General features: G+C 43.7%; 1 protein-coding gene across 1 annotated transcript in view; it reads right to left on the bottom strand.

Annotated features, from left to right (window-relative positions):
- CHRNA7 (cholinergic receptor nicotinic alpha 7 subunit) overlaps positions 1–18,868 on the bottom strand; it is a 113,978-nt gene that overhangs the window by 50,902 nt on the left and 44,208 nt on the right. Inside the window, exons 3-4 of the mRNA XM_060617888.3 lie at positions 13,930–13,974; positions 1,191–1,300 (exon numbers count right to left, since the gene is read on the bottom strand). Coding sequence (XP_060473871.1) covers positions 1,191–1,300; positions 13,930–13,974 — 155 coding nt within the window. The remainder of the gene's footprint in view (positions 1–1,190; positions 1,301–13,929; positions 13,975–18,868) is intronic.

Raw genomic sequence — 18,868 nt, 5'->3', positions numbered from 1 at the left:
TCAGTGGCTGGGAAACTAATGATCCAAAGATGAGCCATGGGGTTCCATGTGCTTCACCTACTCCATTGGGGACCACTTACTCTAACTTTAGACATGTTTCAGAGCTCAGGTGTCTGAACTAATTTAAGAAACTGAAGAGTGGCAGCAAATCAGAAGGGAATACTATTCTTCTAGAAACAAGCCCAATTATTCAAATGAAATGTAACTGCCAGCAGGAAAGACAGAATTAAAAGTTGACACAAGAAATGAAATCACCCAGCCTCCTAGAAGCAGTCAGTGTAGGACAAACACATCAGCTGGTGACAACCAAGGACAGTAGCCAATGGTCACACTGTTTTCTAAGTCAGGAAGGCATGGGACTTCCTTCTCTTCCTGGTAGGACCAAATGCAGCAGTTGTAATTAGGAAGTTATCTTTCTTTAATATTAAGCTTGTTATCACATTCTAAACCTTACTGGGAAGAGATGTTCTGGATCCCCTTATTTTGATTATGTAGCTTAGCAGAAAAAGATTTAGTGCTTCTAGAAATTTACCTTGCCTGAATACCTTTTAGGCATCTGGTTTACAAATCAGACTGTCCTGGTTCACAATGAATCCCTCATTTCTTGACCTCAGGAGCAGGATTCCTGTTCCTAATCCATATTAGAATATGACTATTATCTGTCTTTCTTCTATCAAGTACTCCACCTGCATCACAAGCTTCTGAGCACAGCTAGAGGTGATGGTCTTCATGCACTCAGCTATAGGCAGCAGGACTCTCCCAATGCACAATGGGAATACATCAGATGAGGACCTGGGTCCAAACAGTGGACTCCAGTCATGCATGTCAAGGGCCAGCAACTTATGCTGTGACCATAATTGCTGCCATTCAGGTGTAAAGGTAATTCCACATGTAAAAAATGCCTCAGTGCCAATATGCACAAAAGTATATATGTACCTATAATGCACAGCCCTATAGACATGTGCTCAGGCAGAGTGCTGGGTAATGCAAGTCTTCATGCCAAGGCAGAGAACATGGGAGAGGGGGACAGAATGTTTCTCAAAGGCCTGGCCATTTACAAAGCATCATGGGCAGCAATGGTCCCAAATTACAGATCATGGGTCTGGCATTTCGATGAAATATTCAAATATGCTTGGTTGTTATATATATGCAAAACTAAAATCATTTCTCCTTTTGTCCAGTGTGCTTACCTGTTATAGAGAAGAATGTCTGGCTTCCAAATCAGGCCATCTGGGAAACGAACAGTCTTCACCCCCGGATATTCTGACATATTCCATTGTAAATAGTGATCTGTCCAAGACTAACACACAGACAATGACATTAGCAGCACTTTGCTTCCTTGCCTACTAATATTTCTTATAAGGGATTATTAGATACATTCAAAGCCAAAAAGAGTTCCAGATACTATTTACATAATTGAATTGTTATCTATAAAATATAAGGAAACTGAGAATTAAGTAATCTCTTGCAAAATGACCATGAACAGCATAAAAATCACATTTAAGATCCTGCTGTCACCATGACCACATTCAAACAGTAGCATTAAAGTTAATTCCAGTCCACTGCATGCCCCGAAGGCTTCCCCTCCCACAGCAGATGGGTTTTTTTCCTAGCCAAATGAGTAACTGTTTTGCTTTCAAAGTTCTCCACTGAAAGGACACTTTGGAAAAATAAATTCACTTATTTCAATTGGAATATGAACTAAGCTAGAAAAATTAAGAATATTTATTTCCATGAAACAACTTTTTGCAGCTGCTGGGGAACCTCTCAGAAGCTTCTAAGGAGGATGTGTTTTTGGACTGGAGTTCTTATTTTCATGCAGGAACAGTGCTTCTGATGCCACAACCCCAAAATGCAAACACATGGCCTTGGTGGTAAAACACTGAATCAGGACAAGGGTGAAGATGGGGACTCAGGAAATAGTCATAAACACACCAACACAGGTGCATCTGCTTGACGTCAGGTCCAAAATTGGTTCTTGAGTGACCTTTGCCAGAGGAAGGCCCATGCCTGGGGTCCCTTGTCCAAGGACCACATAGCTCAGCCCTACCTAGGGTCCACTAGCTCTGTAAAGACTGCTCGGGTAAGATCCCACCTACAGCTGCTATACAAACAGCTCCACCAAGCCAGGGTTTCAGGGTTTGGACTCAGCACCTCCTACAAATGTGCCATAATCAGGGCAGACCCCCAGTAAAGGCCCCATCCTGTACCCAGTCTCCCTGGGGCCACCCATGATCTGGAGCTCAGACCTCAGATTTAGAAAGGTATGTGATGCAACACTTCCAGCTGGGATCTAGGCAACTCCCCATAATCAAACATATCATTATTTCTGCAGCAAAACGTGCATACTGATACTAAGTAAGAAAAAATAAATGCCTCCACTGCACATCTATTTCGGTTTGATTTTAGACTCAGTGAGTTTGATGCAAAGTTACAAAAACAACATCAAGGGGGACAAAAACCCTTTAATTTTCAAAGCTATTGAGATTTGGGAATTGTAGCCAAGGGGTTGTGGATCACAGAGCACGTCCCAGAGATCCCACCATCCTCTGGAGAGGACAGGCAAGCATCCAAAAAGGCTGTTCCAGTTCTGGGACCATATGAAGTCAGATGAGAGGGAATAGCCAGGTGAGTAATGTGACTTTATAGCCATGGGCCTCTGAGAATGAAGATCCGTCAATGTATAATGTGGTGAAAAATCACTTGGAACATTTAGGATAGAGCCACCCTACTGATGTTTCTAATTGATGTGGGTAGTTAGTAGAGGGGAAGGGAGGAGGGGAGAAGAGCAGGAAGGATACGCAAGGGGAGGAGAAGGACAGTGCCCAGAAGGGCCAGTCTTGTTGAAGCTGGTTTGCAGGAATGCCTAGGCATGAACCAAACTGTGTTTGCTCCAGCCTGCTCTGTCTCTGTACCATTTGCCCAGTGCTCCCTTCTTTTCTCTCCCTTGTCAGGGGGATAAGCCCTTCCACACTCAACACCTGTGCCTTCCTTACCAGGATCTCATATCTCACCCTGGGATGCCTGTCACTGTCACTATTGCCACCATGCTAATCATGGTCATAGGGCTCCCAGAGCGAAGGTGGGCATGGCAGGCAAATGCCCATCTCCCCCACCTGCTGAAATGATGGGCAGAGCAGGGAGGAAAAGCAGGGAAGTAGAAACCCTCGGTTGGTCAAACCGCAACCTCTTCAGATGGCACGTGTGAGCTGCACAATACTTCCCCAGCAATTTCACATCTCCTCAACCCAACCCATCATCTTAGCTGCATGTGTCCCATGAGTATATATCCTGACCATTTGGTTTGTTCAGAGTCACATGTATACCTTGCTTGCCATGATCCAGGGATGCCAGCATGATTACTATTCCTATTTATAAGAGGAGACCGGGGCACAGAGAAGCAACATCCTTTCAGTCAGACACTGGGTCAGGACTCAGAACTGCATTATTTGACTTCAAGAAGAGTGATCAGTAGGCTCTACCATTGATGTTTCTTCCAACCCAATCTCTCTGCACTGGCAGTTAGGGGCTGTTCATCCTCTCTGAAGGAGCCCCCCATCTGCTCACTCAAAAGCCAACCTGGGTCTCCCCCACCCTCAGGAAAGAAAAGGGGGGCTGCAGAGAGCTGTGGAACTCAGGCACATCTGGGTTTACACCAAGGCTGTGGCAGAGACCAGCTGTGTGAGCTCAAGCAGATTGTTCAATTTTTTTTTAACGTTTATTTATTTTTGAGACAGAGAGAGACAGAGCATGAACGGGGGAGGGTCAGAGAGAGAGGGAGACACAGAATCTGAAACAGGCTCCAGGCTCTGAGCCATCAGCACAGAGCCTGATGCGGGGCTTGAACTCACGAACCGCGAGATCATGACCTGAGCTGAAGTCGGACACTTAACCGACTGAGCCACCCAGGCACCCCTCAAGAAGATTGTGAAAAACAAACAACCCAGGGCACCTGGGTGGCTCAGTCGGTCAAGTGTCGGACTTCTGCTAAGGTCATGATCTCAGGGTTCAGGAGTTCAAGCCTCACATCAGGCCTTCTGTTGTCAGTGTAGAGATTGTTTCGGATCCTCTGTCTCCCTCTCTCTCTGTCCCTCCCCAGCTCACGCTCTCCCTCGCCCATCTCTCTCAAAAATAAATAAACATTAAAAACAAACAAACAAACAACAACAACAAAAACATGGGCCCAAAATTACTTAGGCCAAGTCACCAAACTGAGGCTTAATACTTAACTGTATTTTCAACCTCTCACAGAAACCTAAGTCTTAAAGGGCCAATCAGGAATTTTCTGATCAGCCTCTGTGAAGTCATCTGTCGCCACAGGGCCCTCTCCATCCCTCAATGGAAGATGAGATATAATCTGCTTGATAAAACCCCCTGCCCCTCCCCCAAAGATAAGGTTACCTTGCCTGAAACAATCCTTTCTTTTCCCTTGCTTATAACTTTCTTGCCCCACCCTCCTTCCTATAAAAACTTTCCATTTTGTACAACTTGTGTGAGCTCTCTCTACTTGCTAGATAGGGTGCTGCCCAACTCACAAATCCTTTAATTAAGCCAGTTAGATCTTCAAGTTTACTTGGTTGCATTTTGTTTTTTAACAAGGTAAATACCCACTCTGGGAGCTGCAGCTTCCTCACAGGTGTCTGCCTCACAGGGCAGGACGGCACTGGAAGGATGAAATGTGTGCAGCAGCAGGTAAGTCATGTGGCCCTGGTAGGCCCATGACAAATGATGGCTTAAAAAAAAAAAAAAAGAGGGATTCCTCCATTTCATAAGATACTATAGGACAGGAGAGCTGTAACAACCAAGCTACAGCTAAAGGTGCAGAAGCCTCATCAACTGGGCACTGGGAGCCGGAGCAGGAATGTTGGGGCTGTGTGCCCTGGGAGCAGGAGAGCCCAGGACGCCACAGGTTTCCATGAGCATTTCTGAAGAATGGATGTGTAAAGGGGCTTGTGAATAATAATGTTCCAGAAGGAGCTTTTGTATCCTCTTAAAGCACTCACTCCCCACTCAGATCCCTGGAGGGCAAGAGGCCCTGCACAAAATCTTCCTACAGACAGTGTGTGGCAGGTTGGGCAGCTGATAGTGTCAGTCTAGAAACGCCAATACTCCCAGACCATCTGGAAGAGTCTGTGATTTTCCTTCTCTCCCTATTTCTGTGGGATCCCTTCTCATTTAATCTTCAAGATATGACTATGTGGGGTTCTTAAGGGGACATACAAGGGAGGAAGGGGCCCTTGATCTGAGATGTACCATAAGAACCCTAATCCTTCCATGGGTCTCAGAACTGGCCCCCATTAACATCTACCTTGAGGCCATAGGAAACTTTAAGTTTGTGTGCATGTACATGCATGGAAATATTTATAGCAGGATAATGAGAGAGAAGAAAGGGAACATTTTCTTTGTTTAAAAAAAAAAGTACATTATGGTATAATAAGAAACATATTTGGTCTATGTCCCAGGTTCTTGGCACATGGTTTCTAAAACCTTGGGAACTTCCTGAGGATAGGAGTGTCTCTTATTATTCATATAGAGCACCTTCTGAGCCCACCAGAGGTTATTCTATTGAGGTGAGGTGACTTAGGGTGGGGGCCCGAGATCACCTCAGGTTGCCAGCATGCAGCCGGTCATCAGAAAGATCAAGCTTTGATTACAGGGTGGGAACCTTCAGCCCCACCCAACCTCAGTCTCCAGGGAGAGGAGAGAGAATGGGGACTGGGTTATAAAAACTCTTGAACCACAAGATTCGGGAAGCTTCCAGATTGGTGAATACATCCAAGTGCCAGGACAGTAGCCCACAGAAGGCATGAAAGTTCTGGGCCTCCCTCACACCTTGCCCTATGCATCTCTTCCATTCAGCTGTTCCTGATCAGGATTCTTTATAATAAATTGGTAAATATAAGTGTTTTCTTGAATTCCATGAGCTGTTCAGCATTCAAACTCAGCTGGATAGAAGTGTGGGCAGCCTGGACACCCCTTTTGCACCTGGCATCGGATGGGGTAGTCTTGTGGGATTGAGTCCTTAACTTGTAGGATCTGATGTTAACTCCAAATAGAGAGGATCTACCCAGTTGGTATCCAGAGAATCAGAGAATCAGTTGCTGGTGTGAAAGACAGCATGTACTTGGTGTTGGAAAACTCCATATAAACATGTTTTGGAAATTCTTCCAGTCAACCATTTTGATCTCAGATGAAGAAAGTGGGCCTCCTTCTTCCTCCTGCCCCCAACACTTTTTCTCTCATTGTGACAGAATGATTGAAATCACCATTAACTATGGGTCATCATGAGGGCCCTAAGCAAGCCACTGGCTAGCCTGTGTGTGAACCTAAGGTGTGGCATTCTCAGAGATGAAGTGGTAGAAAATGCAGCAATTAAGTATTTTAGAAATAAACATGGTTTACAACCTAGCATTCTATAGTGTGAATGCTATTCATTCCATAATTAGAATCCATAATCAGGAAACAAAAAATAGGGAATAAACATAAGAAGGATGGAAAATGTAGTCAGAAGAATGGTTAAAATTCCATAAGAGAAGCCAGATTCTTTTGAAAAGCACAGGCAAGTCTTTGGATGGCTCAACCGTCTCTTCAGAAACTGAAATGCTGCTGCCACTTCTTCTTATAGATTAAATCAGATCATATCTGACAGGCCTCCCAAAATGATAAAACTAATCTACAGAGAAACTACCCCAATTGCTTCCTGCTAGGAATAAGAAGAGGTATATAGAACAGCAACCTTCTCTTCCTTCGGGTTATTTAAATAACCAGAAAGTCCTACAAAATCAAGGGGAAGTGAAAGAAAGGAAAACAAAATAACAAACTGTAAGTCAAAAGAGAATTTAATTTATTTTACTTTTCTGCCCTTCTATTCTGACTGTATAGAAAATCTCTAATTTGCAGAATATTGACCTCAGAGTTTAAATACCCTGGGAAAAAGATTATTCAGATTCAGATTTTCAGAACAGCAATTCAGCAACATGAAGCTCTGGGGAAGAAAAGTGGTTGAAGGCAATCTCCTTGATTTTCTGTCCTCTCCTGTCCATATTTCTGCCTCCCTTGGGTCTTCTGCCTTGTTGGTCTTCAATATGGAGCTTCACTTCTTATTCATACCGTTTATTCAGGCTAGGTCAGGCTAGGCTGGTCACCAGCTGGAGAACATAACAAGCAGGAATCTAGGTGATGGTGGCTTTATAAATGGCCCCGGTGCAACTTCCAAGGCCTGCCATGGTGACATTCAAGTTCCTTATTTCCATGCTGTGGCCTCAGAGGAATTCCAAGGCTTTCCAGGGGGAAAGAGCTTCGATTAGGTACCTGTTAAGGTCTGTTCTAAACCCAAGATGCCCATGATTCCTTAAAATTCATTCAGAAGCCAGTGTTAAAGCTGCTACATGAGCTACAGATGCCACCTTCCAGATAAATATGTCACCCCTGCTTTGTAAGGACACATGCTAAAAAGGCACCCAGCATGTTTCCAGGTGGTGGGCATGTGGAAACAAGTATTAATTAATGATGCAACACCTACACACACCAATGCTTCCTGATCTTCACATTTATAAGGGTCTATGCCTTTCCTTCTCTCCCTTCCATTTCTGTAAAGCAGAGATTTTTTCCACCTCTGAACTCCACTGTCCACACCACCAGCTGGCCTCCTGCCATACTTCAAGGGAGTCACTTGTTCACAATATTTTAACCTTTTTGTTAGGCTGTAAATTGCACAGCCTGATTGTAAATGGCTTAAGAGAAGAAATTGGGTCTCATCCATTTCTGGGTTCCCCCTCATGTGACCTACTTCAATGTCTTCCCCGTAGCAGGCATTCAAAAAGATAAGGTGAATAGGTAAGTGAGATAAAAAGGTGATTTTTAAAACAAATGAAGCTGTGGACGTTTTTGCAAGTGCAATAATGAATTAGAAATAAGCTGTGCTTGAAAGAAATTTAGAGGTCTCCAGTGACATCCTCCAAAGCAAGCATGCTTATTTATGGAGCACCTGAACTCAATGCAATAAGTAATAATCTAGTTACTTTTTTCCTAGAAAACAACACTCTTTGAAAAAAAAATGCCAAATCATATATGTTATTAACGATCATTTGCTTACTGAGGGATAAGGATATAGGCATCAGGAAGACAGACCTGTCTCTGACCTAATATGTAGTGAGCATATTAGGTGTTTCTCTCTTTATAAGAAAAATGTCAACAGCAGCTCTGTACCATAGAAAACATGGGAAATGCCTGGTTTTATATAAAAAAGGAAACATTTGTACTATCTCCCAGAATTCCCAGAGCTTACACTACAGTGTTTAAATGTGAGGTGGAGTTGGCTTTATTTTGTATCATAATATCTTAGCCCTTCCTAGGTTCACCTTGAGTTTTTTGTTTCATTCATTCATTCTACAAAACTTACTCATGCCTGCTGGGGGTAGAGTAGTGAATACAACGGGAGTCCTGCCCTCCCAGAGGACACATTCCAGGTGGGGGATGAGAACTCAGAGCCAGAGAACAAATAAACAATACAAAGTATGGGACAAGGGCTTTAAAAACAAAATGAAGTAGACTTAGGGAATACATGTTGTGTTCCCCCAAATTCCTATGTTGAACTCTAATCTCAGTGTGAGGGATATCAGAGGTGGGGCCTTTAGTAGGTAATCAGATCATGAGGAGAGAGCCCTCCCAAATGAGATTAGCACCCTTATACAATGGGACAGATCCCTCCCTAAGAGATTAGCACTCCCATTTCACCTAGTGAGGACACAACAAAAATGCAACTCAAAAAAGAGCTCTGAATAGAACGCAACCATGGTGGCACCTTGGACTTCCAGCCTTCAAAACTGTGAGAAATAAATATCTGTTGTTGATAAGTCACCCTGTTTATGGTATTTTGTTATAGCAGCCAGAAAGACTAAGATACTGAGGTGAAGAGAATGGTATGGGCTGGGGGTAGGCAATGAGGGTTTGAGATAGTAGGGTTTGAGAGGAACTCAGAGAAGACCTCACTGAAAAGGTGATCTTCAGGTAGATACTACTAAGCAGTGAGAAAGAAAAGCAAGTGGTTCTTGGGGAAAGAGGCTTCCAGGCAGGGGGAGCAAATGCAAAGGCCCTGAGGGAGATGATGTGTGTAGGGCAACAAGCAGGGCAAGGAGCACAGCAAGAAGAAGAGGGCTGGGGAGCATGTAGAAGAAGTGAAGGCCTGGCATGCAAAGTCACAGACCACCTCAAGGACCTCAGCTTGCTACTGGGTGAGACAGGAGCCCCTGGAAGGATCTGGGTCAATGAGGCTTGTGGCTAAGCCTTCTTCTTCTCTTACTTGGATCACGCTGACTGCTATATTGAGAACAGACATCACTAGTGGAGGTAAGGGCTGAAACACAAGGCCCAGCTATGAATCTCCATAGTAACATAGGTGAGAAATGATGCTGGTTTAGACCAAGGTGGAAGCAATGGGGTTGATGTGCAGTAGTTAGAGCTTGGCTCTATTTTGAAGGTTGAGATCGGAGGTAGGTGTGAGAGACTAGAGCTAAGGGTGACTCTGAGGCTTCTGATCTGAGCAAATGAATACATGGAGTTACCATTTATCCAAATGGAGACAGCAATTGTAGGGGCCAAGGGCAGGCTGCCCAAAACGTGCCACTTTGTCATACTGATTATTTTAAATAAAAGTTAATTACGATACAGCTTGTTCAAGAGGGACACTCAGACCCTCCACTGTCCCCCTGAAAGCAGGAAATAAATCTACCATGTGAGAGGTGTCCTCCCTCAATTAGGATGTAGAGACATCCTTATCACCAGAGATAGGGAATTTAGAGCCAAGAAGACTATATAAACAATCCCTGTGACTTTTTACTAATTTACCACCCCAGCCCAAGTTCCTCTTAGAATTCCTTACTAATTAAAGCTCCCAAAGTTAAGGCTTTTTGTCCTGTTAACTCCTCACAGATTTATCGTGTCTTTGTCTGAAAAGTTTAAAAACTATCTGCCTTTGTCATTTCTTTAGGTGTCAAAGTTGTCAAAGTCATTATTTGGCCTCGGTGTGCACATAATAAAACTCTGTAGTTTTTTTTTTTTCTCCTGTTAATCAGTCTCATGTAAATTCAATCTTAGTCCAAGTGGAAGACCCCAAAGGGTAGAGAAGAATTTTTCCTTCCCTTCACTATAGAGGGAACAAGTGAGAAAGGGAAAGAAAGGACACACTGGATTTAAGAGCCTACTGGGTGCCCATGTAGGGGCACCAGGAAGGCAGTTGGGTTGGTGCTTTAAGCCAGGATACTGGGTGCTCCAACTCCTGGGACAAGGAATGACTGCACAGAGATGAAGAGACTAGCAGGGGGAACTCAGGAGTCACTAGAGAATTAGGAGGAAAACCTAAGGACAGGTAGCCAAACACTAAATGTAGAAGAATTTCCAGTAAGAGGGACCAATCCACTCTGCCAAATGTTCCTGAGAGACCCAAGGTAAGAGGGAAAAAATCGATCCCTGGAAAAACCAGAATAAAGGTGTTCTATCCTTGGTGGAGAGTGGAAAGATAGGACAGGTATTGACAGGTAAGGGACATCAGGTATCACCTGGGGTGATGGCGAAGTTCTGCTTCCTGATGGGGGTGGGACTGAGGAATTGAAAGCATTCCTGGCTATTCATTGACTGATACACTTAGGATCTATACATCACATTGTATACAAAATTTTTACCTTGAAAGAAACCCTGGTCAAAGAGCTGCCTGAAACATGCAGGTGAAAATGCACCACTGTCTGCTATTCCTCTTTGAAATGAACTAAAAAAATAAGCTAGGCTGATAGAAAGATGGATAAATAGCCAAATGGGATAAAGTAAGAATTAAAAAAAAAAATGCTAATTACAGAATCTAAGAGGTGAGGCTATAGACTCCCCATAAATTCAAATGTTAGGTATGTTTGAAAATTTTCATCAAAAAATTAGGGAAGGGGCACCTGGGTGGCTCAATCAGTTAAGTGTCTGACTCTTGATTTTGGCTTAGGTCAATGATCTCAGAGTTAAGAGTTTGGGCTCTGTGCTGGGCATGGAGCCTGCTTAAGATTCTCTCTACCTCTTCCTCTTCCTCTGTCCATCTCCCACTCAGGCATGAACTCTCTCATTCTCTCAAAAAAAAAAAAAAAAAAGAAGAAGAAGAAGAAGACGAAGAGAAAAGAAAAAAGAAAAGAAAGAAAAACGGGGGGAAAACATTATTTAGAGTATAGCATTCACAACCTGGGGGTTAGTGGTTTGCTCACCCCAAGTCAGCTAAGGGTGAGTTTAACTGAGAATTCATGGGAAGAGAGTGGGGATGTCTGGGGAGGATGCTGCTTGAAGGAACATTGCTGTAAAGGTAAGAAGGAAAGGAGAGTCACTGGGGAAAGTTAATGGAGACAAACAAACTGCAGTTTGTATGCTAATGAGGCCAACCTCTAGACGCTATTAGGACATGACTTTAGAAGCAACAGGGACAACTGTGACAGTAAGACTCTCAGCAGGCCCCAGAAGAGGGAACCTCTTCCCAGGAGGGAGGCGCCATCTCCAAGGGGAGAACAGACCCAAGCCCACGTGCCCAGACAAAAGGAGGGAAGCTAGAGCAGATGTGCACAGGATGAAGATAGGATGTGCTTACTAAAGAATGTTGTTTTACTGGAGAATGTTATGCTAAGTGAAATAAGTCATACAGAGAAAGACAGATACCATATGTTTTCACTCTTTGTGGATCCTGAGAAACTTACCAAAGGACCATGGGGGAGGGGAAGGAAAAAAAAAGAAAGAAAGAAAGGTTAGACAGGGAGGGAGCCAAAACATAAGAGACTCTTAAAAACTGAGAACAAACTAAGGGTTGATGGAGGGGGGGTGGGGTTGGAGGGAGGGGAGGGTGGGTGATGGGTATTGAGGAGGGCACCTGTTGGGATGAGCACTGGGTGTTGTATGGAAACCAATTTGACAATAAATTTCATATTAAAAAAAAGAGACAGAAAGGGGATGTGGGAGCAGGGGGTAAATGGGAATTCTCCACACCTTTCTTTCAATTTTGTTATGAACCTAAAACGACTCTAAAAAGATCAAGTCTTTTAAAAAAGGGAAAGTAGTATATACATTTCAAAGGAAAACTTAAAAAAAAAAAAAAAGGAATGTTGCTTTAAATCCTGCAGGGAAATTCTGCAAAGGTTCTACTTTATTCATTACAGGCAGGTTCTGTGAGGCATCTCTTGTATAGCAAAGCCTGCTCCGGGGACATACAGCAGATGGCTTTAAGTGAATCTGTTTTCTATTCCCGAACTTCCACTTGCATTCCCACCAAAACTCACCTGCCCAACAACCACCTGGCAATATTCCTTTCCCCACATTTACTACTCTGATTTCTGCCTTACAAAGAAAGGGAATTTCCCTCACCTCAACTCCTATCTTGGGACATTGACCCAAGAAGCAAACAACAAAAGGCAGATTCAAAATACCAGTGTCTGTGTAAATTGTGTTAAAAATCAGGTGACAAAAACTTTCAAAGATCAGGCACGTTTTAATTCCTTGTTTTCAACAAAATTGAATGAGAAACTAAGCAAGCTGTCAGCTAATACATTCCAATGAAACTATATTATTTTTGTCATGTAATCTGGAAGAAGTTCAAGGAATTGACTAATGTTTTAACAAAATGTCTTTCATAATGAACGATACACTACTACATCTATTTTAAAAAGTCATAGAGGGGCGCCTGGGTGGCTCAGTCGGTTAAGCGTCCGACTTCAGCTCAGGTCATGATCTCACGGTCCGTGAGTTCGAGCCCCGCGTCGGGCTCTGGGCTGATGGCTCAGAACCTGGAGCCTGCTTCCGATTCTGTGTCTCCCTCTCTCTCTGCCCCTCCCCCATTCATGCTCTGTCTCTCTCTGTCTCAAAAATAAAAAAAAATAAAAAAATAAAAAAAAAGTCATAGAATTGATGGTGAAATCTGCATTAGTGTCTCATTTCGTAATAAAAAAAATCATCGTCTACAAACATATGAATTAATTTAAAACAAAGCCCCATCTTTGGTAGAGACATGAATGCCACCGTGATGAATTAAGAACCAATAATCATTGTAATCCTAAATCAATCCAAAAGAAAAAAAATTAACACTTATTGTCTAAAAGAATGACTTTATGTAAATATCTACATTTCAGAGAACCAAGACAGAGTGATTGATAACCTGCAAACATGAAATTACAGAACATTAGGATAAGTTCTGTGTGAAAAGTGGCATAGCAATACAAGTGCAATAATAAAAGGAAGGGACTGTGCAAGACATCTGCAGCTAGAAGGCCTTCTTTATATAGGAAGGCCTTCCTAAATGAATGAGACGGGCATCAAATCATTATGGTATTTAGTTTCCACTTAAAATAGAGACTAACAGTTTTACTTTTAAATGCCAATATTTACAATTTGCTGGAAAAGACATCATTTGCAATTCATTAAATTTAGGTGAGGATTTTACATGTCAAGCTAAAAATCCATGAATGGAATACAGCATTTCAGAATTCTTGCATTCTTAGTGCTCTTGCAGAGCACTAAGCATGACTGTGACAGCCTCTGGCTTAGGCAACTCTCTAGGATTCCCATTATGCGCATCTAGAAGGCATAGAGAGTGAGGCGGCTGCCCCTAAACCCTGGGGACCAGTTAAGGTGCAGGTTACAAACAGGTTACCAACAATGTAGATCTTCATCTTATTACTTGTTTTGCATGAGTGCTTTTAAAATTTCCCCAAATCACCCTGTAGGAAATACACGCATTCACTGAGCCCTGTAGGACGCAATGAGAAATACCCAAAAGTGGATGTTCTACTTCACATAAGTTGGCATGTGTGGAGTTAGGGAGGACAATCCTGACTCTTCTCAGGGTCATTTCAAGCAGGAGCATCTGAGAAACCACAGCAGGAAGACCCATGGGAGAGGACTGCCCTTGTCTCAACTTACCATTTGCAGCCAAATGTTGGTAGTTAGAACTTGGTTCTTCTCATCCTTCAAAGAAAAAGAAAGAACCATAAATATTGCTTATATGGTTTACAAAAGAGGGACTGATGCCATTATTCATGCAGGAATCATACTACTGGGGCTGTGGGAATGCGTGGAAACTAGGAGGAACCAAGCACTTCCAAACACACTCAAGCAGCATTTCCCCAGAGCTAAGCTTGTTCTCTTTATTCTGAAGTAACAGACATTTATTATAGAGCACTTACAAAATGCAAAGTATAAAGAAGAAAATTAAAACCCACAGCCCCACCACCCAGAGATGACACTTCCTAATGATTTAGCTTACTTTCCTTTGTACTCTTTAAAATAATTTATATGCTTAAAAAATAAAGTTGGGTACAAATTCCAATTTTTTAAAGTCAAGTTTATTACCAGAAAGTATAGAGTTTTAAACAAATATAAATATCTCATCCTTCCCTCCCCCAGGAAAGGGAGCATGACCTATGACAGCTGTTGTACCATATGCCAATGGTAGTGTGTGGGCCACATTTCTCCCTGGTCCCTGTGGATCTGCCTACCTTTTCTCTCACCTTTTATCTACCAGGAAGTATTCCTGGCCCTTGACACACACTTGCAAGGTAAATTCTGTCCTAATGAGCAAACCAAGTTTCAGAAAGGTGAGGTGACTTTGTGAAGGAGCTATTCAAACTTGGATCTTTCTGACCCAAAGCCCCTTTTTCCACATTTCTGAACCACCTACGGGTGGCATCCAGAAGAGTGCCAAGTCTGTGCTTTAATCAGAGCTTGGGATAGTGTACTAACCATGACTTTGTTCCAGCACAGGACACCTAAAGAAAATTCTAGTCAACAACAGCCTTTCCAACTGGGATGCAAGCAGTGTTTTACCACAGCTGGTTGAGCCCAACATGGCCTAGCAAAAACCAGTGTGCACACACCAACGACCAAGTTCCATGCAATACTTATACTGAGATAGTGGTATTCACTACTTAGCACTCAATTCCCACCCAAAGGACTCTACAAATTGACAACTGCCATTCTCTCTAAGAGAAAGTATTTATTAATGCCCTCAAGCAGAGTGCCTAGAAGCTGAGACTGTGAGCTCCTCCAGCAGGAATTACCTGGTCCTGTTATGGCATACACAAAAACAATCCCAATGGCAGAGAGAACATGGCATCTGCTGGGGCGTGGTCATAGGGAGGGATGCAAACGAGAAACAAATGCTGCTTCTCATTAAAATAAAAAATGTATTGAACATGTAAGGAGTTGGCAAAGATTACTTGATGCATCAATGGCCCTGGCCCAGCAACTCACACTCTGAGCACCTTTGAAAGGTGAAACTAGGAGGTAGGGAGGTATCTGAATCCTGAAGAAAGAACAGGGCTACTTGAGGAGGGACAGGGAAGAATGTCCTAGTAGGGTCTCAGGACACAGCTGAATCCAGAAGTAGATGTCAGTTTGGTTACAGGAAAAATACATTCTATTTTCCAAAATAAAACATGGCAGAGTCTTCTGGGTGGAAAAAGTTATGGAGCTAACATTTCTCTGTACTCTGTACTAAGCGAATGGTTCCCGACGGAGCCATATATTTGAACTGCATGAGTACTCTAGTTCCGGTTCAATCTCCAATATTATTTGAAAGCATCAGTGAACTCTTTTAGGACATACATCCGTTGTGTCAACTTATTAAGGAGTTGTTGTTTTTAATGGACTTAAAATTAGCTGGTGTTCCACTTGGGTGGCTTTCCTTCTTTTAATTGCATCTGTGTCTTCAGCTTCTGAGAAAAAGGCTTCTGTGGTTTGGGAGCTCAATTACTACCAATCTAATTAAAAGGCTTTCTTCTTTCCAACATTTGAACTGAAACCTCATTAGAGTGAAACGGAATTTCTGTGGTGTGTAGCAGCATGGGACTAAAGTGCCAGCATTTCAAACTGTAATCAACACTGAGCAGCAGCCAGCCACTGCTGGAGAGCACAACGATGCCAGGTAAGGGAGCCTTCCGTGGAGATTTGAGAGGACCAGCCTGCAGATCAGCAAGGAGGCTGCTGTTGGCATTCCCAGAGTAGGTCTCTTTCCTCCCAGCTTCTGTCCCAGGGCCACCGGCTGGCTGAGGCTCTCAGCTCTCTCAGTCCGCACAGAGACAAGGTGTCCTACCTCTTCACCACCCCTGAGATGCAGCGTCCTCTCCACACTACACATTGAATGTTAGCATTCCCCTGAAATTCACATGTTCAAACTCAACCCCACTGGGACAGTATCTGGAGGTGACCTTTGGAAGGAGATTAAGTCATGAGAGCAGAGCCCCCAGGAATAGGATTAGTGCCTTATAAAAGAGACTCCAGAAAGCTCCCTCACCCCTTCTGCCACATGAGGACAGAGGGAGAAGATGGTTCTCTATGAACCAAGAAGCAGGTTCTCACTAGATACCAGATCTACCAGTGCACGGATCTTGGATTTACAAACAGCATCACAACTGTACGGAAGAAATGCATGTTGTTTAAGCCACCCGGTCTGTGGTATTTAAGTTATGGTAGCCCAAGCTGATGAAGACCACACACAGTCTGACCTCCACTAAGCTCCAGATGGAGCTCTCTGCCCTCCTTCAGCTGCACTGATCAAAGAATTAAGACCAAGGTTCTCAGTGTAGCACACAGCCTTTTCTACAAGCCATAGTCCAGCCATGTGCTCATTCATTCATTCATTTATTCATTTATTCACTCATTCAACAAATGTTTGCAGAATACTTCCTGTCTCACGCATTATGCTATCCAGACATGTAGAGTAGGAATTGAACATTGTTCTTGAGCTCATGGAATACAAAATGTGAGTGGGGGGGTGGGATTACACAACTCAACAATGATATAATTTCAAAAGGTGATAGTAAAGGAATGAGACACCTTCAGAGAGGATGACAGGGGTAGAGTCCCAAGGATGAGCCTTCACTTTTACACCCTATGATATTGGAATACTGAAAAACACAGATCCCTCATGCCATCACCTGCACCACTTGCCCTTTAAGAACTCACTCCTCCTCATCTCCCAGGGCCTGCCCTGTCCCACACCTTCCTCCTTTCTCCTGCTCCAGGCCAGGCCCCCCCAGCAGGCAGCCCTGGACTGAAGTTGCCTCCTGGATCACCAGGGATTCCAGCACAGAGCCAGCAACCCAGACAGACCTTGGCTTTGCATAGGAGAATGAAAGTCAGTGAGGAGAGGCAGATTTCAGTTCAACATGAGGAAGAACCTCCCTGGCCTAGAACAGTTCAGCCTACTTCAGAAAGGATGTGGCAACCAGCTCCTGGAGTTATAAACACAGAGGACAGCCACCTACCTGGAAAGGACACTTTCATCCTTCGGTGGCCCTCTGAAGGTGTAGTCCTGGTGACCTAGGGCCTGTGCAGTCTACAGTGGCCAGGTCTCCTACACACCCCAGTGCCCACACTTACACCCCCTACACCAGCCACTTGGCCTTCCTTCCTGCCACCCTGAGGATAGCCAGTGTCCTGCTTCCTGAGCCTTCTGCAAGAGGGCCCAAGGCACAACTTCAGCCTGCATTCAACTGCCATGCCTCAGGGTTTACACATCGCTGTGCATGATGAGGTGATGTGGAGAACTGGGCATGGAGACTGAGCCTTTGGTTTAGAAAGCTGGCAGATGGATCTGCAGTTCCCAGATGTCTCTCTGGCTTCAGGCATTAGGATGTTCCTGGAAGAACATACAGGGGCTCCACTCCCTCTCCCAAAATCTACTTATTCTACCCAGGAGGGAAACTTCCTTCCCTCTTATCTAAACATCCTCCACTGACAGCAAAGCCACCAGCCTCCTGTACTGCGCTTGAGCTTGTTTAAATCCTGAATCAGCTGATGAAACTGCATTTAGTAGTCTCTTTCCTCATGAGTTGGATGTCACACTGGTCAAACACTGGGGTTCCTGTGGGAAGGAATCCAAACCCCAGCCCAAGGGCCTCTGAATAAATAACCAGCAAGCAGAACAGAATCTGAATATGGTTTCAGTGATGACCCTGCCTGGCAGGACAGCATGGTGGAGCAGACCCCATGCAGAGGAAGACCCTCCAGACTCCAATCTCAGCCCTCTAATCTCAGGCACTCAGTTTCTGTGGGTTTCAATTTTCTCTCCCAGAAAATAAGGAGACAACAGCTTTCCTGACCACCGCCCAGAGTGGGAGAGGCGAGGGCAGCCTCATACAAGCTGTGACATGTGACTCAGTGCCAGTGGCTGTTCCTGTGGGGCTGCCCTCACACATACGATTCTCTTGCAAGACCCACACTCCTTCCTACCCCTGGGACCACACAAGAGGAGACACGACCGACGGTCGCCATGGAATCACAGGATGCCCTTGTGACAAAGCACCCCCATAGCCAACTATTCTAATGCCTCATTTAAAAAAAAAAAAAATCTGAGCACTTCAGAATATAATTCAGCCTTAAAAAAAGATGGAAATTCTGCTATTTGTGATAGCATAGATGAGCCTGGAGGACACTATCCTAAGTGAAATAAGCCAGACATAGAAAAACAGGTACTACCTGATTACACTCACATGAGGAATCTAAATTAGTTGAACTCACAGAAGCTCAGTGTAGAAAGGTGGCTACCAGAGGCTAGGGGAGGGGGAGAGGGAAGGTCTTAGTCCATTGGGACAAATGTTCAGCTCTGTAAGATAAATAATTCCTAGAGATCTGTGCAGCATGGAGCCTATACTTAACAATGCCATATTACATATTTAAAAAAATTTCTAAAAGGGTAGATCTAATGTTAAACTTTATCACAGAAATTAATAACGATAATAAATAAATAAAGAGGGCTGGAGGGAATTTTTGAAGTGATGGCTATGTTTATGATACAGATTTTAGGGAGGGTTTCACAGGTATATGCTTGTCTCCAAACCTGTCAAATTGTGTACATCAA

This window comes from Panthera onca, chromosome B3, assembly GCF_046562875.1.
Source record: "Panthera onca isolate mPanOnc1 chromosome B3, mPanOnc1 haplotype 2, whole genome shotgun sequence".
In the NCBI taxonomy this organism is placed as follows: Eukaryota; Metazoa; Chordata; class Mammalia; order Carnivora; family Felidae; genus Panthera; species Panthera onca.
This window is presented reverse-complemented; position numbering and strand designations above follow the sequence as displayed.